The sequence below is a fragment of the Micropterus dolomieu genome, linkage group LG08 (assembly GCF_021292245.1).
Source record: "Micropterus dolomieu isolate WLL.071019.BEF.003 ecotype Adirondacks linkage group LG08, ASM2129224v1, whole genome shotgun sequence".
In the NCBI taxonomy this organism is placed as follows: domain Eukaryota; kingdom Metazoa; phylum Chordata; class Actinopteri; order Centrarchiformes; family Centrarchidae; genus Micropterus; species Micropterus dolomieu.
Window position 1 is genome coordinate 17,313,511 of NC_060157.1, and position 18,427 is coordinate 17,331,937.

At 42.3% G+C, this 18,427-nt stretch overlaps 2 protein-coding genes across 2 annotated transcripts; both read right to left on the reverse strand.

The window, feature by feature from the left end:
* Positions 1–2,336: 2,336 nt before the first annotated feature.
* LOC123975838 (peroxisomal carnitine O-octanoyltransferase-like) lies at positions 2,337–13,062 on the reverse strand. The gene is made up of 5 exons (XM_046057628.1): positions 13,039–13,062; positions 10,155–10,617; positions 9,321–9,722; positions 8,832–8,925; positions 2,337–3,045 (listed from the first exon to the last, which is right to left on the reverse strand). The coding sequence occupies exons 2-5, from the start codon at positions 10,596–10,598 to the stop codon at positions 2,882–2,884; spliced, it is 1,104 nt and encodes a 367-aa protein (XP_045913584.1). The 5' UTR covers positions 10,599–10,617; positions 13,039–13,062; the 3' UTR covers positions 2,337–2,881.
* Positions 3,540–8,811, reverse strand: LOC123975837. The gene has a single exon (XM_046057627.1). The coding sequence runs from the start codon at positions 8,515–8,517 to the stop codon at positions 5,065–5,067; it is 3,453 nt and encodes a 1,150-aa protein (XP_045913583.1). The 5' UTR covers positions 8,518–8,811; the 3' UTR covers positions 3,540–5,064.
* Positions 13,063–18,427: the final 5,365 nt, after the last annotated feature.

Consider the following 18,427-nt stretch of genomic DNA (forward strand, 5'->3'; position numbering starts at 1 on the left):
CACAGCAAACCTTCTTGCCACAGCTCGCATTGATGTGCCATCCTGGATGAGCTGCACTACCTGAGCCACTTGTGTGGGTTGTAGACTCCGTCTCATGCTACCACTAGAGTGAAAGCACCACCAGCATTCAAAAGTGACCAAAACATCAGCCAGGAAGCATAGGAACTGAGAAGTGGTCTGTGGTCACCACCTGCAGAACCACTCCTTTATTGGGGGTGTCTTGCTAATTGCCTATAATTTCCAGCTGTTGTCTATTCCATTTGCACAACAGCATGTGAAATTGATTGTCAATCAGTGTTGCTTCCTAAGTGGACAGTTTGATTTCACAGGAGTGTGATTGACTTGGAGTTACATTGTGTTGTTTAAGTGTTCCCTTTATTTTTTTAAGCAGTGTAGTTTAAGGACGCTGCTAAGACATTTTCTGTAGTTCATGGAGAATCTTTGGTAAATTATCAATATTCATGTTAAATGTTTATCATTATGAATATTTTAACCATTCATGGATACATTGCATTTAAAACACTGGGCCTGTATTTACCAGAAACCCACTGTGGAAGGTTCTCTTTATGTCTGTGTGTGGATTTGCATGTATGTGGACAAATCTGTGGCATTTTTAATCACTGGAAAAATTTGGCCCAGAACATTAAATTTGCATGCAAACCAAATTGTGTATTAAGTTGCGTGTTTTGGTTGTATCACCCAATTTTGCAGATCAATGCACAGTTCAGCCACATTCAGCTCATAGCTTAGGTATGATAGAGTGGCAAAATGAGGTGTTGTGGCTTAACACAAATGACTTGCCAAAATATATATAACAATATATAAGGTTATAATAAATAATATAATAAGTTATAACACGCAGACAAAATACAATATAGTTTAGTTAGGGGAAGCTGATAGGCCACTACAAAGAGAAAGAGGACCATATGTTGACAGTTATAACTTCCTTTTTGTTGTTGGAGCCAGAAATCAGATTAATATAATGTACGACTTCATGGAGAAAAAGTACAAAAATAGTTTTTTTAGCGATGAATTTACATTTATGAATGTGAAATTTTGCCAACAGAATTAATAAATGTATAATGAAGTACATCTTTTCTTTACTTTGACTTCTGTAAAAGCAAAATACAACATTCTCCCACAATAAGGCAAAGTCTTTATAAATATGTCAATGTTGAATCTGCTGAGGTTTTGCCAAAATGTTCTGGTGTGTGAGCAATACCATACCACATCGGGGAGGGAGACAGAAGTAGGTGGAAGTCTGCCAGTATATCTAAAAAACATGATTGTGTCTGATGGAATGGTGTCAAATACAATTGCAAATTCTCCTGGCGTAACTGAAATGTTATATGCTGATAAAAACGTTCCTCCCCTCTCCATTAAATAGCTGGTCCACCAGCAGAATCTGATTGAGTACCCAATTCTCAAAAAAGAGTGACTTGTTTTTATATATCTCTGTTATTCCAAATTAGGTACGTGTGAGGTGATAAATTATGCTTATAAATGATAGATTATGCTAAAAGGACCTGCTTGTGAAAAGTGGACAGTTTTACATGGTGTTTGTCCACATTGTACACCCGGCAGTGATCTCAAAGTTTCCTGGGGGCAGTTTCACAAAAGCAGAATTCAGAAATCCAGGATAAAAGAAAAAGTGGCTTAACCTAGTCCAGACAGTGCATCCTAGCATTATAAATCTCACGTTGGCTAAGCCAGGTTGAGGTGGTGTGACTAGGTAAAGCCAGGTGTAACTAAATTAATTGCACATTCACAGATGTCTTCAAGAGACCATGAGGTCAATCACAGATTTACTGATGCTGAAATGGAGAGAGAGAAAATCTTGTGGAAATACTAATGTAGTCCATATGGACAATAGATAAGAAGTCAGTGATGAGGTGCTCATCAAAAATATCATATTTGTAACAGGACCATGACACTGTACAGCCAGTCTGGCAATAAGAAACCTTGGCAGGACTAGGACCTATAGAGATAAAAGAGACACTGAGGAAATTGGACTAGGAAATCCAGAAACTAGAAAGAGAAGTCATACTTTCAATGCACAATGTATGCATGAATATAACACAATGTATTAATCATTTTTAATTTTCTTTCTCCCATGTTCTCAGCAGATACCAGCTAAATAAAAGGTTAAAAAAACATTGTGGTGTTCTCTCCCTGTTGTTTCATGAATGTACAGTACACTATACAGCCAACTTATTGGTCCAGTGAACTAGGACTATAATTTGGGAGGAGAATACAAATTAAACCTAATAACCATAAATTGTGTACTACCAATGCCAAAAAGAATAAATACACATGGAAGAGTAACACATGATCCTTTATTGTTAAAGAAAAGGCTACATCAAAAAACAACAAATCCACTTAAATAATAATTGATGTATTGGTCTCTAACCAGTCTGCTATTGATGTTATCAGGAAATATTGCAGAATTGCCCCAGTCAATCTCCAAGGCCACTCAGTGCCAGAGAATTCAACTATATTTTTTTGTAACCTGTAATTCATGTTTCCGGCAATATAATTGCTTTTAAATGTAGCACATTCTTGTATGGCCAGGGAAGATAATGAAGATATGTGAAAATCCTTTAAATGGCAATTATATACAGTGTGTGTGTGTGTATATATATATTTCTGATGAAGTGGCAAATACTGGCTTTGCTCAGTGGCTTTACTTAAATGGAATAAATAAAATAAATACCACAAATAGCATACATATTGTGGTACATGTGCTATTTTGATGCAGGATACTAAAAAATAATGCAAATCATATAAGAACATGGAATAACTGAAAAGTAGTTTCTCATCAGAGTGACCGCTGACTGAACAGATAAGGCATACAAAACAATTTGATAGAAACAAAACAAAACTAGAACTGCAAGTAGTTGTAAGCGGGGTCCAAGCCTCCTGGCGCAAGCTGCCCCATCTGGCCCCGCCGAGGGCACACGAGTCGGCCCAGGCGCCCCGCTGTCATGACGCATAAGGTCCCCGAGTTTGGTGTTGATCGGCCATTCCAAACCGAGGCAAAATGTCCTGCGTTTGAAAATGCCATTGGAATGAATGGGGTTTAGTGAGAGATTTGAGCTTCGATTTTAGCGCAACCTGTAAGCGGAATTGCACCAAATTTGTATTCAGGGGCCCATGGGGAACAATTGCCCCAAATTTGGTATCATTCGGACTTGTGGTTATGGAGATATAAAATGCATGTAAGTCAATGGGATTTTTTTCAATAGCGCCAACTAGGGGCTAACTGTACCAAATTTTGCACAACCCCTCAGGGGGGCATGGCACATAAGGTCGTCAAGTTTTGTGTTGATCGGCCTTTCCAAGCCAGAGATATGTTATAGTTCCTGTTTTTAGCGTTTTCGCAAATATTTGTTAGCTTGTAATTGGGACATTTTCAGATCAGATCATAATTCCCTCTACAAATTTTGTTTGGCTTGGTCCAGAGATGGTCCGTGCCAAGTTTCGTGTCGATCGGACTTGCGGCTTCGGAAGAATTAATTAAAATAGGTTTTACAGTTTTGGCGATTTAGCGAAATGACGTCATCGCACAGAGGCGTGTCCTATACCATCAGAATCGGCAGCATCCCTCAAACATGTAGACATAAGGTTTATGAACGTGCGATGTATTGGCGTGTAGTTATGAGGCAAAATGTCCTTTGGTTGAAAATCCAATTGAAATGAATGGTGTATTTGAGTTTTGATTGTAGTGCCATCTTTAAGCCAAATTGCACCAAATGTTTGAGGTGTCATCAGGGCCCCATGGGGAACAATTAGCCCAAATTTGGTATGAATCGGTCTTGTGGTTATGGCGATATAAAATTCATGTAAGTCAAAGGGTTTTTTTGTCAATCGGCCATTCCAAAGCAAAGATATGACATCACTTCCTTTTTATAGCATTTTTCGCAAACATTTATTAGCGTTTCATCTTAACAGTTTTTGTCGTATCAAAATTTCCTCTACAAACTTTCATCAGCTTGGTCCAGAGAAGTTTGGTGTCGATCGGACTTGTGGCTTCAGAGGAGTTAATTAGTTATCGCGATTAATAAGTTTTCGCGATGTAGCAAAAAAAAAGTCTAGGCGGAAATGGCCGTGGCCTATACCATTACATTCAGCTCGATCCCCCGAACGCATGGATATAAGGTTTTTGATATGCACCCCCTAGTGGTAGAAGTGTGCAGATTTTTGCCCCTGAGGTACTTGCAGTGGTTTGGACCTACCATATGCGTTTCGTGTCTGTAGCATTTACCGTCTAGACTACAGTAAGAGTTTTAGCGGCGGAATAATGAAAATCCTAACGATTTCAATAGGGTTCCCAGCTCTGCTGGTACAGGGAACCACAATGCCTTGCTGGGCAGCCGGGTTTGGACCCCTAACAAAACATTATATTGAGGGACAATACAAAGAATTGCTTGCAAACAAGGTAATACAATGTCCAAGGACTTTAACAAATGCATTCCTTTATGTTGCCATTACATAGTCCATCCATCCATCCATCGTCAACCGTGGGGGCCCTTACATAGTGAACAAGTTATTTATAGTTTACACAGCCTTGAATAATAATTTTTTCAAGACTGTTGAAAAGTTGTTCTTACACTACTATTGTATTCTTTACCTTGTACACTTTGCAGTTGCATTGATACTGTAGCTTTACAGTGCCACTAAGAAAGGAGTTAGTGTTAACATTTAAAGAAAAACAAAAGATTTACTTCCTGAAACCTAATTTCTAACTTACTCTACATTCTCTATTTATTCTATCTGTGATGAGGCCTCTAGTTTATGTTCTGGTTCTAAAACACTCAATTTACAGAAACTTTTAACTTTGAAGGATACATGGGTTGGGTAGAACTAAAGGCTGTAGGACATTTCTTCTATCTATAGACACATTGGGAAAAGCCTGATGAAGAAACCCAAACCTGTATGAAAGTCCTAAAGTCTGGATTATTGAGGAATTTTAATGGTTTAAAGTCATATTGTATATTCTTCTTTGGTCCCATTATTACACAAATATCACATCTGAGGGCCTGAACACCTGTGAAGAACTGATGATCAGGGCATGTACTTCATTCCTTTCATCCTAGGAATTATATTTATATCTCTGATGTCATCATGCTGAAGCAACCAACACAAGTAGCGCTCCGTCCCCATGCCCCATCCACTGGTGAGGAGTGGTTTCACTTGCCGCATGTTAATGTACCACTTGTAGGACTGCTCTGGCACGGCATGGTGCCTGAGGGCCTCTTGCACCATCTCAGGGGTGGAATGACGTTCGCCAAGACCCACAGTCTCACCCAGCCCCAGGAGAAGGTCAGCAGCTTTGGCTTTACCCCGCCCAGTGCCCTCCACATATGCCTGGTAGAAGGGAACTCCCAAATGGTCCATTTCAGTCAGCCAAACAGCACCACCATATTTTTCGATCAAGACCCGCTCTCCTTTGCGTGTTAGCTTTCTGCCAAACCGGGGCTGGCCATCTTGGACCCACTCTAGGCAGTCAGCAGAGGGCATCATGGGAATGGCCTGGTCTAGAGAGATTCTTGGCAGTGCTGTTTTTCCATCCAGCTTGCTCAGCATGGCTGTGACATGTGCAAGGGTCCCGGCAGTGTTTAGGATCATATCACAGTGTTTCTTCAGCATAGCCTTGGTAAGGTGAGCCAGGAATCCCTCCGCTATGGACATGGCCTTGTCCATGTCACCCAACAGTTCACACTCCACGTGGTAAAACTGGTTCAAGTGTGTGGCATCAGGGTCTTCCCCTCTAAAGCTGGGAGAAATGTAGTACGTCCCCGGCAGGTTCTCCTGGAAGCGAAGGAAGTATTCAAGCACAAATTGCATTGAGTCAGCCAGGTAGATGTCCTGGCCCAGCAGGTTAACAAAAACTGGTTCTGAGTCAGATCCTAGGCCCATTGGTGAGGAGATGGTGTCTGTGGTGAGAGGGGTTAGAGCATAAGAGTACTGGCAGGAACTGTGAAAATATTCCACTGTGCTGTGGAAAAGAGTGTTTTGAATCTGGAACAGGTTGCGATACCACGGGCTCTTGATGGCAAGTGTGGAGTGAGACTGAGGGTCTTCCCATGAATGAGGAGGCCTGCACTCTGTAATTTTTGAGTGGATCTTTTTGAGGGCCTCAGGGTCAGCTGCTGGGCCATCCAGTGATGACACATATCCAGGGTAGCTTTGGAAGCACTCTGGTTGCAGTTCAGCAGGATTAGTGCCATCTGGTGAAGGTAACACAGGGATCAGCTTGGCATGAGCATAGTCAATCTCAAAGCCCTCAAAGATCAGTGCAACGCCTCGAGCTCTCATCCCCTCTTCCAGTAGTCGGGCAACTTTATAAGTGGCTAAGATCAGTGCTTTGTAGTCAGCTTCCTGTAGTTTGAAGATGTCACTGGACAGTGGTTTGCGTGGCACCACAACAGTGAGTCCAGGAGTGTTTGGGTATGGTGTCAGGAAGGCAACATGCTCACTGTCTTCCCACACTCTCCACTGTTGCTGCTCTCCACGCACAATACGACTGAACAGGTTATCATGGGAAGCGTCTCCAAAAAAGTCAAAGCAAGGGGGTGCATTCGCTGTTGGCAGTCCATTTCTAATCTTGGCTTGAACCTGGGCCAGTGCCTCATCATCCCAGCGTGGGCCACTTTTTGAGGTGCAGTAGCCAGGATGGAATGTGTGGAATTCTTCTTCATTGGCTAGATGGGGCTGCCACTTTGGCTCTATACCATGAAGCGGTAGCAGTCTGATTTGTGCTGGCTGATCAGGTATTGGATTGAAAACCAAGGCACAGCGCTGCACTCCCAATCGCTCACATAGCAAGCTTGCCACAGCTTTTGCTGCTTGCAGCATAGCAACAAAATCAGGTGTAGCCAACTGGAAGATGTTGCTTGCCCCATTAAGAGTTTTATTAGTCAGAATGGTTGACCCAGGGATCCAGGGGCTGGGATCAAGGTAGGCAACCAGCTCATCTGTTTCCCAGATCACATCAGAGAAGCTCTTCAGTGGCCTTAGGACCTCTACTCGTGAAATGCCACTTCTCATGGAGGCCACAAACATCACAGCAGCATTTGTTTCAATGATGCCATCACCTTTAGTGTCCACTGCAATGATTCCTGCACAGATCCCATACAGATTTTCAGCCATCACTTCTCTACATGCCTGCCTAAGGCTATGGCCTTTGTGGTGGTAGAGACTGGCTATTTTCTGTGCAACTGTTTGCCTCAGAAATACATCTCCATCTCCAGAGCAGGTAATAGCTACCTTGTCATCAGCATATATTCCTGCCCCTACTACTGCCGTATCCCCAACTCGCCCTTTCAGCTTTCCTACCAACCCACCTGTGGAGGATGCAGCAGCCAACCCATGCCAACGATCCAAAGCCACAGCTCCAACTGTCTGAGGATGATTGTTTTTTGAGGCATTTCCACTACTGAGATTTGCAGTTAGCTCTCTGTGACGTATATCAGTGTAGAAATACTCAGGCCCAACAGGTTTCTCTTTCTCCTCCAACCCTTGCAGAAACTCCTCAGCCCCATCTCCCACAATGAGTGAATGTGAGCTTTTCTCCATGACATATCTGGCAGCTTTTATCGGGTTCTTCACACTTTGCACACAAGCAACAGACCCTGACCTCATTGCATTGCCATCTACAATGGTTGCTTCCATTTCATTTTTGCCATCTTTGTTGAATACTGAGCCTTTACCTGCATTGAATAGGAAGCAGTCCTCCAAAGCTTCTACTGACCTCTGAACTGCATCCAGACTCCTGCCACCTTGTTGAAGCACTTGGGATCCAAGGGTTAAGGCTGTTTGTAGAGCAAACTCAATAGCCCCGATCACTTCTGTGTTCAACATCATCACCTCTCCGGCACCACCATGGATCACTAGAGTATAGTCTGGGCTCTCTGGGTGGTGATCTCTCTCTCCATTCATTTCCTCTCTTTGACCCTGTTGGAGCAAACACTCCAGGGCTCCCATCTGGTATGCTATGGCATATCTAACAGCTAGACGCATCACTAACTTCAGGTTTTTCTTAAGGCTTTCTTGAAGCTTCTCCAATGCCAGAGCAAAGCTCCCTTTCCCATTAAGCACAATGCGAACCTTTTCTCTTTTACCGAGGTAGGTTACAGCAAGCTGATCTTGGGTATAAACATTCCCTACGCCACACTCCACACCTTCCATCAGATCTGTACCTGTGAGGTACACAGCTGGACATCCAAAGGGGTCCAGGAACTTCTTCAGTGGGTTGTCAGATGGCAATGATCGACGCAGGGCAGCTAGGTGGGGACCAACTCCCTGACCCCTTTTGGTGTTTTTGATGAGGCTCTTATGCTCCAAAAATGCAACATGGAACAAGCGTAGGAGGTCAGTAGTGTATTGGATTGTGTCATCTGAGCCAACACAGGCTTCCAAGGCACGTACTAACTGACGAGAATGCATGGTGAGTGAGTATGTAGGATCACATCGGCCATGTTTGTAGTGGCGCATATGGGTAGGTGTTACAAGCATGTGTTTGGCAGCAGATTCCCCAAGAGTCTGCCTCAGGGAAAGCTGCAAGGAGAAGTTGATCCAAGCATCATACAAGCCTCTCTGCCCTCTGAGAGTAGAAAAGACATCAGGGTAGGAGGGCACATCAAATGTGAGAACTGGATGTGTTGCTTTTAAGTTAGGGCTCGGATTGGGGGTATTTACTCCTTGCAAGGGGAATGTTAGGGACGCGGGGTAAACAGAAATAACACTGTTTACTATGATAGACCTATTCAAATTTTCTGTGTCAGTATGGACTAGGTTTAAATCAATAGTTTCTGACAGATTGTACACACGCTTAGTCACAAGACCAGCCACCATCCCATCCACAGCACTGTGTTCAAATACAATCCCAGCTGTGCCGTCCTTGAATACCACCAGGTTCATCACCTGTCAAAAAATAGAAAAACACAGATGGGTTTTAAGTCCACTTTAAATCAGTAAGTACTTTGACCATCTCTTACAGCACTAATAACTTATGCCTTATGCTTATGCCTTCAAACTTTTACTAAAATATTTATACATGTTTTACTTTAAAAGTTTTGTACTAATGAAAATCAAAACATTTTACTAGCTTAGTTTGTTAATGTCCACTTTTGACTTTTACTGACATTTTATGCCATGATGATTATTAAATGCAAAGTTGAACAGTATGAGTGTGTGTGTGTGTGTGTGTGTGTGTGTGTGTGTGTGTGTGTGTGTGTGTGTGTGTGTGCGTGTGTGTGTGTAAAAGAGGCAAGGAATCTGATTTCAGCTTGGATCGTTTTCCAAATTCTATCCAATACCTTGTCATAGTATCTGAGGCATGGACTGCCTCCTCCTCCTCCCAACCTCACTGCATTGAGGATATCAGCCAGCTCAGAGGGTGCGTTGCACTCCTCCAGGCAGAGTGTCAGAACAGCACTCTCCATCAGCCCCAGTGATGCCGCTGCATCCCCTCCTTGCTCCAGGATCTCTTCCCTGGTGGCAGCCCAGGCTTTGCGCTCCAGAGCTGAGAGGCTGCAAATGACAGAGGGATCATTCTGTCTTCCTGCACTGGGTTGATCCATCACCTGAGTCAGCTGTTTGTAGATGTCATTGAACGATCGAGCTGAAACTGGACCCCCGGTACTGGGACGCCACAGTATGTCAACAGGGAACACTCCTCCAACACAGGTGATGATAGCATGGAGGCTATCTGGGTAGACCTGGAAATGAAATGACAAAGCTACAGATCAGAAATAGCTCTAAAACATAAAGAGCCATTTCACATCAGGCCAGAAAGCTGTGTTTTGCTGTGCTTTTTGGTTAACAGTTTCAAGCATCTCTGACCACACCCAGCAGTGAGGGGTCCTGGAGTAAACCTGTACTTCACTGCAGTGAGGTAGCAAGTTAAACCACTGGTGGTCAGCAATGAAAAAATGTATGCCTTTTCAGAAGTGCTTGTCGAATGGTTGAATAACTTCATAAACCCCTCTCTCCTCCTTTAAATTTCTGAATTTTGGACCAAACCCTTACATGTATGATGGGTAGGTAGGTCCAAAAAGAAACTAATTTAAGATTCATCAGTATGTAATGTACTGCCTGACAACTTCAGACTGAAAATCTTCTTTCCAGTTGTGTTTTGTCAGTAATCTCACCTTAATCTCATCTTGAATCCTGCCAGGAATCCGGCTGGCAGCGAATACCTCACCCTGCTGTGTGCGCTCCATTGGCACATTGCCCTCCAGTAACAAGGGCTCACTGTACAGCTTTGCTGCTGCCCAGAGCAGAGCGGCTGCCCTCTGCAGTTGGGTACATTGCTTTACTTGGGAAGGAAGAAGAACAACAGGCAGGGCTGTGGAAGTGGGCAGGGGGTCAGCACAGGACAGCAGAGCTCTCTTGAACTGCTCCGTCACCCAGTTCTCTTGGCCTGCAGCAATAGTTGCTATTTTTTGGTGGGCCTCTTGAAGGAGCTCCCTCTGCTGTTCCATCGTGCATTTAAACTCAGGGTAAAGGTCAGGACTTAAAGTGAGCTGCAGGACACGGCTCACTTCTTGCAAGGTAACATCCAACTCTGGAACAGGGTAGTCGAGAAGGGTCATCCTGTTGGTCTGGAGGAGGCTTGACAGAGAAGGAGAAAAAGAGAGAAGGAATCAATGGTGATGCCAGGAACTTTGCTTGTGGTCATTTGATGGGTGGCTCTAAGAATTACATTACATTTACTTTTTTAGGTTGACCTTTTTGATTTTTGTGAAATGTCTCATCAAATCAGAATAGTGCCATGAAATTTGGTAGAGGCATTCCTGTTCCCCATCTGTTTTTTCTTCCATCATCATTATTTCACATCAGTTGTTGATTTCACCAACACTACAAAACTAATGGCATTCCAATCAGCCTAGCCGTGCTTTATATTTAGTGCTAATTAGCGAATGTTAGCATGCTAACATGCTAAACCGAGAAAGTAAGATGGAGGCAATATAGCAAATAACATACTGATGCTAAACATCAGCATGTTAGGATTGTCAGCTGTTATCTATTTAAATTCCCAAGCAAATTTGGATTATAAATTTGATATGTTGCAAAAAATAATAAAAGAATAACTGTATTAGGTGTTTTCAATCAACTGGTTTGGAGTATATAAACTAGGCTAAAGTGTAGTTTTCTCAGGAGTTTGTGGTATAGGCTACGTTAAACATGGTTGTAATTAACAACGTAAAAAAAGTAGAGGTCGGAAACAAAACAAGTTCTTTGCCTGCCGCCAATAAAAAGACAAAAAGAAGAAGAAGATACAGAACAAGCCGCTATGGCCATCTACAAGAAACACCTTTTGTACAGACACAAACATACTCATACACACTCATACGCACACAAACTGGCATAATGCAATATATCATATCACACAACAAGCGCCCCTTCTCATTACCCTTTACTGCACGCCTCCTTCACATGATGTCCAACCTTTCTCAAATTAGTGGGACCAGTAAGTCAATTATCTGATTTATTTGTTAAAGGTACTGCTGAGTCTAACACAAGCGACAACCTCCAGGGCTGATAAATGAAGCCAATGCCGAAGTGCCAATAACAACAGATCCTCAAATGGGCACTTGAGGCTGGCTCCAAAGTGAGTCAATCCCCTGCGACGCCCATGTTAAAATGCCCAGCTTTATAGTTTGTTGCCTGGTACAAAAAACAGTTTTGGCCTCTATAACTAATTTCCCCCCTTCATGACATCTGTACAGGGGGTGAATTTTAAGTAAGGTTATGGCCTATGGGTGACATCACAGACACTACGTCCATGTCTTATACAGTCCATGGTCTTAACACAAGTCTCTTTGTGTATTAATGTGAATGCAATGGAATGCATCCAGATTTTACTTTAATAGCTATACAGACCCTAGTAATAACCGATAACTAAGCTCATCTGCTCACACGTGAAAGTAGTTGGTCCCTCTTAACCAATTCACACAAAATTATAGTTTCGCATATTTATTGTTGCTAGTTGTCAAGGGAATGTACCCCCAGCAGTATGACTGTTGGAAAATTAGATTTCTTCTGATTTGCCTCATCAGTTTAAGTCATCCATACAATGCTGGCTGTCTTTATTTTATCTGAGGATGGATTCAGGTTCAGCAAGGATACTGGTCTTGTGATTCCAATAGCTCAATTACTGAATATCAGCAGTACTACCAGTACTACAAGTACAATGCATTGTATAATACATATTTTTTTAATGTAACAGGACATTTGGCTTATATTTCTTAAGCTTCAAATTAGCAGATTTTATAGACAGTAAAATTGTTTTTAATCATAATGTTAAACCAGACAAAATCAAGATGTAAAAAAAATATTCAAAAATTTGAACCTTTTTTTCTTATTCTAAATATATACAATAAGGGTATTTTCACCCAAAGTATGTAAACATATTTCCTTATTAACTCCACTGGTGTGGGCCATGGAGAGGTTTCTGTTTTATCTGCTGAGGTTTTGAGATTTCCGTCTCTAAGATTTCTGTCATAAGGTACAGTAAATTGGAAAAAACCTTACCAGCAACATTTCATTCCAGAAACAAAATCCCAATTACAGAAATGGCTGTCAACGGCTTACATTAGAAAAAACTTTCTACTAAGTAAATACTTTCTATGAAAACAATGCAATATTAATAGATATCGGGTATTATTTCCATAACATTTCTCCACAAAATGCAATTTTCTTGTATGAAGAAAATTACTCTCCAAATAAAGTTTTATACAACAATGCTAATGTATCATTTGTGTTCATGACTTTTTTTGTTTGAGGATTTTAGACTTATTTCTACTCCTATTTTAAAACCTTTCTCAAGACAATAAATCTCCCCCAAAACTGACAAAAAGCAATCAAACCCCCCACCCCACCACCACCACCACCATTTTTGGTCTTAAATCAAGAAGGGATTATAGATTCAGACTTATCATTGAGCTTACTTAAAATATAAGTACATCTTTATAAACCCTACTTTTTTGCATAATTCACAAACATTTTTATTCCAGAAAAAATTCTGCTTACCTCGATATGGCAATTTCACTAAGATCTGACCAGTTGGTAGGGTGGCAGAACAGTCAGTGGGAAGAAAACTTGGTTGGACTACAGAATCAAGGGTTTGTCTATAATAAAAAAGCAGTGACTCCAATTAACCACTTCAGATTCTATCCTCCATTCTCTCTCTCACTCTCACTCAGTGTGCACAGTCTCTCTCTGTCTGTCTCTTCCTCCCTGTCCCAGTCTGTTTATACCCTGTTTCATATAACTTTGCATGTCTCACAACATGGTACAAAGTGCCTTATATGAGTCTTCCTCCTTCTGTCTCATTCAGAGAGTGTAAACACTTTCAGGAGTGAATCAAATTTGAAATAAAACTTGTGATTAAAATGTGCCCAAGTGACCACAAATATCAAGACTCCTATTCAGGACAGGAGCTGTTGCCTTCAGAGCTGCTACACAATGTGACCTTATTGATCAATAAGTGGTTATTCATCTCTCACTGAATATGGAAGAAGAAGAAGAAGTCGTTTGGTTTGTTAGAAGTAAGAAGAGAAGTGGAATTTGGAAAAATGGAGGACCACAAGTATTGTTTAGCACAAGAGCCGACAGAACATGTCAGCCACCGTAGCTTCTCCTTCGCGCTTGCAAAGGGAGGGGTGAGCAGTGACTGAACCATTGGTTGCAATTCACAACCTTCACCACTAAATGCCACTAAAACTGTCTATGTTTAATTTGTCTTTATTTAACATCAACATAGAGAAAACATGTCTGATATATACAGTAGATACACTTGTATAGATGGTTTAAAAAATTGGTCGTTGCATTACTTAGATCTTTTACTTTAACTGAAGTAGCAGTACCACAGTGTAGAAATTACAAGAAAAAGTACAAAAGTACAACAAAGTATTAGCATCAAACTATATTTAAAGTAGGACTACCAAAAGGAAAAGTAGGTACTCATTATGTAGAATGGCCCGTTTCAGAGTAATTTCTATTATATCATTGGATTGCAATTATTATCAATGTGCACATCAAAGGTAAAGGTGGAGCCAATTTGAACTACATTACATTTACATTTAGCTGACACTTTTATCCAAAGTGACTTACAATTGCTATCTATCAGAGGTTGCAAGCCTCTGGAGCAACTAGGAGTTAAATGTCTTGCTCAGGGACACATTGGTGGCTGTGTCACTGTGTACCTGGGCATGTGTCTTATCCACTGCTCCATCGCCACCCCACTACTACTGCTGCTATTAATCTATAATAATGCATCATAATGTGTTTGTGGATAATATTTTCTATTGCTAAATAAATGTAGTAGAGTATAAAAGTACAATGTAAAATAAAGGTGCTGGGAATCTAGAAGCACACAAAGCCAATAAAAGTACCCAATTAAAGTTCAATAACATAGTTGCATTGTTACCACTACATCTGTCAACCGCAGAGGCTCTATCCACAACCTGGAGGAGTAACTTGTATAAATTAGTGTATTACTACATTATAGATTATAACATTAAATAAAACGTATGTGGAACAGGCAGCTTGTGAGAAGTCCCTGTGCTCTGCGTACCAGTTAGTACTGGCCCACTTCAAGCACTACGTTTGGGCATTTTTTACTCTAGCTGCTGCTCTGTCTCTTAGCTGTTGCTGTGGTGCTGAAGGTCTTGATTGAGATGCATTTTGACTAATCTTTGCGAGAAGTACGTTTAGGCCTATATGACCGACCAATGGTGGCGTGTGAGAAGGCGGGACCTAAAGAAAAAAGTTAAAGCAATGCAAAGACTCACAATGAATGCCAACATTTAGGGCCATTTAGAAATCCCAGCTGGACGCATTTTTTAGGTCCCAAAAAGAGAACATGTCCGGGAAAAAGAGGACCGGTCACCCTATTTAATCTGAACAAACTTTCATAAACTGAACAAAATTATAAACGCAACACTTTTGTTTTTGCCCCCATTCATCATGAGGTGAACTCAAGACTAAGACTCTATGTATTTCTCTATGTACACAAAAGGCCTATTTCTCTCAAATATTGTTCACAAATCTGTCAAAATCTGTGTTATTGAGCACTTCAACTTTGCCAAGATAATCCATCCACCTCGAACAATTTCGGCGGTGAAGATGCTGGATGTGGAGGTCCTGGGCTGGTGTGGTTACACGTGGTCTGCGGTTGTGAGGCCGGTTGGATGTCCTGCCAAATTCTCTGAAACGCCTTTGGAGACGGCTTATGGTAGAGAAATGAACATTCAATTCACGGGCAACAGCTCTGGTGGGCATTCCTGCAGTTAGCATGCTAATTTCAAACTCTGTCAAAACTTGCGACATCTGTGGCATTGTGCTGTGATGGAACTGCACATTTTTGAGTGGCCTTTTATTGTGGCCAGCCTGAGGCCCACCTGTACAATACCCATGCTGTCTGATCAGCATCTTGATATGCCACAGCTGTGAGGTGGATGGATTATCTTAGCAAAGGAGAAGTGCTCACTAACACAGATTTTGACAGATTTATGAACAATATTTGAGAGATATAGGCCTTTTGTGTACATAGAGAAAGTCTTAGATCTTTGAGTTCAGCTCATGATGAATGGGGGCAAAAACAAAAGTGTTGCGTTTATAATTTTGTTCAGTGTATAATAATCATAATATTTTTTTTATTTAGCCTATGATATTTCATAAATAAAATGTAGTTCAAAAATGGTGATGATTCAATTAGACTTTCCCTTACAAATGCGGACCAGGTCATGAAAAGGTGTAGCAAGTCAAAAGCAGAGATAATTAAGGGCAAGGGATACTTATTTTTGTCTGTAATGTTGTTAAGACCCCGATAATCTATACTGTATGCCATCTTTTTTTACAAACAAAAAAGAAACCTGCTCCAACCAGTGATGATGAGGGTCGGATTGTTCCTGCTGCCAAAGAGTCCAGTATAGACTTCTCCATTTCTTTCTCAGCTGCTGGGAAGCGAAAAGAAGAGATTCTCAAAGTGAGGGGAACAGTCAGGTTAGATACTCGGGCCAAAAGCTGTCCATTCAAGGCCTTAGCCTCCATCTATAGTCACTGTCTTAATGTTCATCTGCCACTGGAGGGAGGCATGGAGCTGCAAACAGGGCTGAGCGATACTAGCTGTTCGGCTATTTCTCTCACTACCGGTGAGACTCTTTTACTGGGCGAATGGGACAAGCAGAAATTAAGTGACGAGACATACCACAATATAGACAGATTAAGAACTGATGCACTGGGCTCGGCTTGGGGGTTAGCTACCTTGGCCTACTTCCATGGGCTCGGGGTCGGGAAGCCTTGTGCACACTCGGGGCTGTTCTCCGGAGGGGGTCGCTAAGGAGGTGCCGAGGAGTAACTGGCACAAGGAGGCCCTCTCCTTGTGGCACTCCCGGAGATGATTGTCAACTCTGATGGCAAGAGAAATTAACTGATCGAGAGAAGAGGTTTCATCTTGTATTGAGATACAAGTTCACCTGTAACAGTTTCAGACAGTGCATTTTGAAATACTCCCAGCAAGGACTCGTCATTCCATCTGCTCGCTGCACCTAGAGTGCGGAAATCTTCACATCTCCTCCACACTCTGATCCCATATCTCCATCATAATGCTTAGGAGCTAATACATACGGCTCCTGAATGTTGGCAGTCAGAGTCGAGTCGAGTCAAGTTCCAAAAAGCAACTCTCAATCCCCAACTGTGCGGAGCCATGACAGGAGCACAGTTGGCTTCAGTCCTGACGAGAGAGCTCACTCTTGACATCCAGGAGGTGGTGTACTGGAAAGACACAGTGCTTAACTGGCTCCAGTCAGATTCATGTCAATATAAAGTATTTTTGGGACATACAAGAGCTATCTGACCCTGAAGCCTGTCGCTATATTGACTCAGCAACCAATCCTCCTGATGATATTACAAGAGGGAACACTGGCTCAGCTTGCTGGAGAGAATCCCTGGAGGTATGGGCCACCCTTTCTTCTATTGCCAGCAAAGCATTGGCCATTCACTAACAAGGTCCACGCCAATATTACGTATAAAATGTAGATTCAGGGTGGGGGCTCATCTCGATAAGCGTCTTGCTTATGAACTGTGGTGTCCGAACAATAATGCTGCGATGATGTGTTGAGAAGAAATCCGCTTGACACTGTTCTTGGTTATAAAAGTTTATTACATCAAAGAATTCAGCATCAATTACAAGCTCTGCAGCAGCTTGGAGAGTGACCCAGCCCGATGGCCACTCTGTCTCTCTGTACATCGAACACAGCTTATATAGGACATGTTTAGGTCTCTGCTAAATACCATATAAGGGCAAAGTCCCTTCATAGACACTAATCTCTACTCCCCCTACCACTGGGTCAGAGGTCAAATTTCATAGGAGGGTTCACTCTTTGCACACCCATCAATCATTACTTCCCCATAAGGGTTCACTGTCCCCATAAGGGTTCACTGTCCCCAGCTACAGAGCATTATGTTAAACTGTAATGGTCAAATGCACATATGTTATACACCACAGAACCCCCTGTGGTTCCTGTTGTAGAAAATTATGGATTTTAGCATGCCTGTCTTTCATGGTGGGAGGAAACTGTAGCATCTGGGGGAAACCCATGCAAACACAGGGAGAACATGCAAACTCTGCACAGAAAAGCCTGGGCTGAGAGAGGTCTAAACCCAGGACCTTCTTGCTGTGAGGCCACAGTGCTGTCCACTGGGCCACTGTGCTGCCCAACAAAGAGGTGAGAAAACAGGGTTTGAGTCGAAGGGCTGTGAGAACTGAGAAACGGTGGAGAAAGGGGTTGGATAGGCTTATATACATGTGATTGGATTAGAGAGGCACAGGTGGATGAAATGAGTGAAGTGCGGGTGGTTGATTGGAGGAACTGAATGAGGCGCAGGTGGTCGAATTAGTGAGAGAGAGGCGTGGTCCTGTTCTTGAACTTTAGTTATATAACTCCATATAGAAGTTCAGCACATATCAGGAAATCCTGGAAGCCACTGCACATTCGATATGCAAGGCGACTGACTGCTCACCCTGCAGCTGACAACTTCTGTAAAGTGGAGTTGGCCCTCTTGAAACATACTCAGATGGAGAGCTTTCCCAAAGAGTTTGTGCTAATCAAATCAGGAAAGACCATCCCTGCAAGCAGCGGATTGGTTACCCTTGCTCCCGAGTACGATGAGTCTTCTGACCTGATCTGAGTGGGAGGTAGACTCCACGGGTGTAACAGCTTGAGCCAGGAAGTTCTCCTAGCCCCCCTCAGCAGGTCACAAAGCTCTTAATTCAGCACTGTGATAACAAGTTGCATCACCCTGGAGCCAAACGTATCTTTGCTGAGCTGTGCAGGAAGTACTGGATATTGAGATGTAGAGAAGCAGTGAGGAAGCATCAACACAACTGTCCTTAGTGAAGGAACTGGAGAAGCCA

What these genes read in the sequence shown, in the direction of transcription:
- LOC123975837 (XM_046057627.1), bottom strand. Translation starts at nt 8,517, where the DNA reads ATGCTTGTAACACCTACCCATATGCGCCACTACAAACATGGCCGATGT.
- LOC123975838 (XM_046057628.1), bottom strand. Translation starts at nt 10,598, where the DNA reads ATGACCCTTCTCGACTACCCTGTTCCAGAGTTGGATGTTACCTTGCAA. An exon ending in GGATTCAAGATGAGATTAAG is followed by an intron (nt 9,723 to 10,154) that starts GTGAGATTACTG and finishes TTTCATTTCCAG; the next exon opens with GTCTACCCAGATAGCCTCCA. An exon ending in GGCTGGTCTTGTGACTAAGC is followed by an intron (nt 3,046 to 8,831) that starts GTGTGTACAATC and finishes TTTCAAACGCAG; the next exon opens with GACATTTTGCCTCGGTTTGG.